General features: G+C 40.6%; 1 protein-coding gene across 1 annotated transcript; it reads left to right on the top strand.

The window, feature by feature from the left end:
• The first annotated feature begins 13 nt into the window (after window positions 1-13).
• On the top strand, window positions 14-1,241 carry LOC108371553 (uncharacterized). Its single transcript, XM_017627138.1, has 3 exons — window positions 14-865; window positions 1,055-1,121; window positions 1,224-1,241. Exons 1-3 carry the CDS (start codon window positions 366-368, stop codon window positions 1,239-1,241), a joined length of 585 nt encoding a protein of 194 aa, XP_017482627.1. The 5' UTR covers window positions 14-365.
• Window positions 1,242-3,363: the final 2,122 nt, after the last annotated feature.

The following is a 3,363-nucleotide window of genomic DNA, read 5'->3' as shown; positions in this document are numbered from 1 at the left end:
AATGTTGGTGGCAAGAGGACAATGACGAGGACAAGCCGGTCAAAAGACCGAGCGCGCGCACGCAACGTTCTGACTCAGGTGAGAAAGCCTGGTGGCTGCAAGATGATGACGTGGCAGAGAAAGTACAGAATGGAGTCATAAATAATTTGAGCACAGCGGAATTGAATGAGGTAGCAGCAGACGAAGCCAGAGGACGAGATTACGCCGACACAGAAGTGCAACATATTAATGGGCACGTAGCTGTGGCGCAACAACAAAATTTTGGCACCGAACTTAGTAATTCGTTCAATTTCGAGTATTCAGAACGACCGCCACCATTGGGACAATGTGCCAGCCCCATTGCCCTTGAGCAAGACGCCCCTCAAATGCCACCGCAACCGCCTACGCGCAATCTAAATCAATGCAAATCGCCTTACGATAACATTCCAATGTCGAAAGTTCAAATGAATCACTACTATCAGCCCCAATACTCAACTCAACCACAACCGCCCACAACACAATCATCAATACCACAACAATCACCTTACTACCACCACCAATCACAACAACAGCAACAAGCGCAACAAACAAATGATTACTACACTCCGTATGCCAACAATAGCAGCAGCTACAGCAACAATGTTGGCAACATCAGACAAACGTTTGGTGGTGAGAAGCTCTTCATATCGCGTCATCAAAATATCGATGAGCTTTTGGGTGGTTCGTGTCGTCCATTAAGTCCGCTCTTCTTGGACGGCAGCAGCACCGCCAACAGCTTTGCCACAGTGCCGGCGAATCGCAACGTCTTCTTAGAGGAGATCACACCCGATCAAGTGCGCATACACGATAGCACAGCGCAAATGCCGGTGATTCAACGCATGGAGAGGTGAGTACAAGTACTGGTAACTAATGAGCACTGCTGGTATGAGTGTGGTGTATGTTGAAAAGCTTATCGATGTTTGGAGGTTGGTGTTTGTGAGTTAATGAATGGAAATGGCAATGCAGCTTGTGTTCTGTTTCAGTTTTTTTCTTTATTAATTTATTTTTTATTTTCGTTTCTTTTTCTGGATATTAGGGACGAATGGGATAACTATGGAAGTGGAGGTGCAGCACAACCGATACCGTATTATGAGCAGAAAATGGTGAGTGGAAATAATTTTGCATTTGATTTCGTACTGATCTATTGTGTGCGCGGGTATTGAGTTAAATTTAAGTAAAATATGAAATACTAAAAATTTCTCTAGAACGGTTGCTATGTTTAATAATAATAATTAATGTTCTAGGTGTAGGTATCCAAAGAAAAATTATTGCCGGAAGTGGGCATTAAATAATATTCGTGTAAAGACATTGAATCTGTTCCCACATAATATTTTTTTAAATGGCACAAATGTTTTGTAATGTCAATGCCCAGTGAAATTTGACTAGAGAAATAAGTTTTATTCATCTACTTCATTAAAGTAGTTTTTGTGATTGTATACGTGTTTTAGGAGTTGAAATTATATATATTTAATATTGCTTCCGTTGGTTTAGTGCGCGACCGCCATTCATCCATCGAATGACTTGCAGCGCCCTTCCTTCTTGATGGCTGTAAGCAGTTCGTTCACGGCCAAGAAGGGGAGATAGAACTCCACCTAATCGACACTGCCACTAGATCGGCTTGCACTACCTGATTTATTCTACAAGCGTGCCCAGCCCAGAGTCAATGCTCAGATCCATCAGCGCTTTCGAACTTGATGAGAACATGATGTCGTTGAAGGTGTCATCGGTATCTAGGATTGTTATCAGGTTATATGTATTTCTTGAAAGCCATTGATATTGTAATATACCATTTTATGCGCTTTTCCCGGGGACTTTTCCTTGGTATAAGCATGCTGTGCCGTCGCAAACTTGTTCGCGGCTGCGTCCTTTAAATAGTGCTTTATAAGCCGAACCTGCGTTTTTAGTCTAAAGGGCAATAAACCTAAGCAGGGATCACTCGATTTGTACATTTTCCCAGTTACAGCGTGGTGTTATTCGGAAAGTTGCTATCGAGCTGAACTCATTATGTCTACACTACACCTCTCCGTGACTGCCAAAATGTACAAATCTGTACCAATGCACAAATTGTATGACACTTGGAGTATGGGTCTGAACTCAAAAGGGTAGAGTTTATGTCTGATGAAACTAACTCTCAAATTTTTGGACTAAAACTCTTCTGTGCCTATTCGGTATGTGGTTAAGAGCAAGAACTCTTTCTTTAAAAGCACACAGCTATTTTTGCTACATTCATGGAATTGTGGCAGTTGGATGAGTTTGACGAGGTATTTTCCTCGCCCTAACGCCGTGAGAGGGAAGACCAGTATTTTTGCATGTATTTATAAAAAAAAAAATATTTATTGTGCCAAAAATTAGTGGGTAAGCACTGTAGCCAATGGTCCGCAAAAAACTCCGAAAGCAGTGTCTGAGCATGCCATCCAATTATGACTTAAGAAAGTTTTATTACAACGCGGTTGAGAAGTGCGTGGCAAAAATCTCAAAAATTTAAAGAAGGAAAGTACATAGAATGCATTTAGGCAATTCATGTTAGTAGTCTCGCCTAAACATTGGGCATAGCTTCAAGGTTTCAATCTGCTCTTTGTAGATAATTTGTTCTTTCGCTAACAGTTTACGATTTACTATGGGTTGGCCCTCCTTTTTTGTAGAGCATCAAGCTTATTAGTGGCACCAAAATGAAAGTGCCTCCTCAGTAGTGGATCCAGCGCTTCTTCCCCTGTCTCTGTCCATCTGCATTCATGGCGCCCCGGAGAATAACTTTCTAGGTCTACCTCAGTCCACATCCGTGCAAAAATCCCTTCATTACTCTACTAATCCTTGCTGCTTACTTTAGTAAGGATTAGACGTGGATTAGAAACTTAAGCCACTTAACAGTACCAAAAGTTTTTAGTTTTTGAACTTTGAATTGTCTCCTTGTTGCAGAGGACCATCGATGTGTACATATATGCATACATAATAATAAGTGTGAATCAATACATATTTACATACGTATGTCCGCGTGGCCGAAAGACTTCTGCGTATGGAAATCGAACAGGTAGTTCATAAAATTTTTTTGTCGATTAATTTGGATGGGTGCCAAATTGCTTACAGAATTAAAAGAATGTATAAATCTTTCAAAATATGACACCGCGATTTAAAATACAAACATTTAAAGGAGGGAAAGAGTGAAGCTGAGTTAAATAAATTAATTGAGCAGAATCAAAATTGCCAAGATTTTCTATAGCAGCACAACAAAAGCGTAGTCATTGCGTATAATTGTAGAATAAAAAATTACCATTAACGATCGTCAAAGGTCAGAGAGCTACGCGCTTGCACATCAGCAATGTAGTGATAGTATTTTTGCCTGCATAT

This window comes from Rhagoletis zephyria, unplaced genomic scaffold (genome assembly GCF_001687245.7).
Source record: "Rhagoletis zephyria isolate East Lansing unplaced genomic scaffold, Rhagoletis_zephyria_1.1 Rzeph_scaffold_05062, whole genome shotgun sequence".
NCBI lineage: Eukaryota > Metazoa > Arthropoda > Insecta > Diptera > Tephritidae > Rhagoletis > Rhagoletis zephyria.
This window is presented reverse-complemented; position numbering and strand designations above follow the sequence as displayed.

Excerpts from the sequence above, each read along its gene's own strand:
- LOC108371553 (XM_017627138.1), top strand. The coding sequence starts at position 366 with ATGCCACCGCAACCGCCTACGCGCAATCTAAATCAATGCAAATCGCCT. Across the intron at positions 866-1,054 it reads GTGATTCAACGCATGGAGAG|GGACGAATGGGATAACTATG; the intron begins GTGAGTACAAGT and ends TCTGGATATTAG.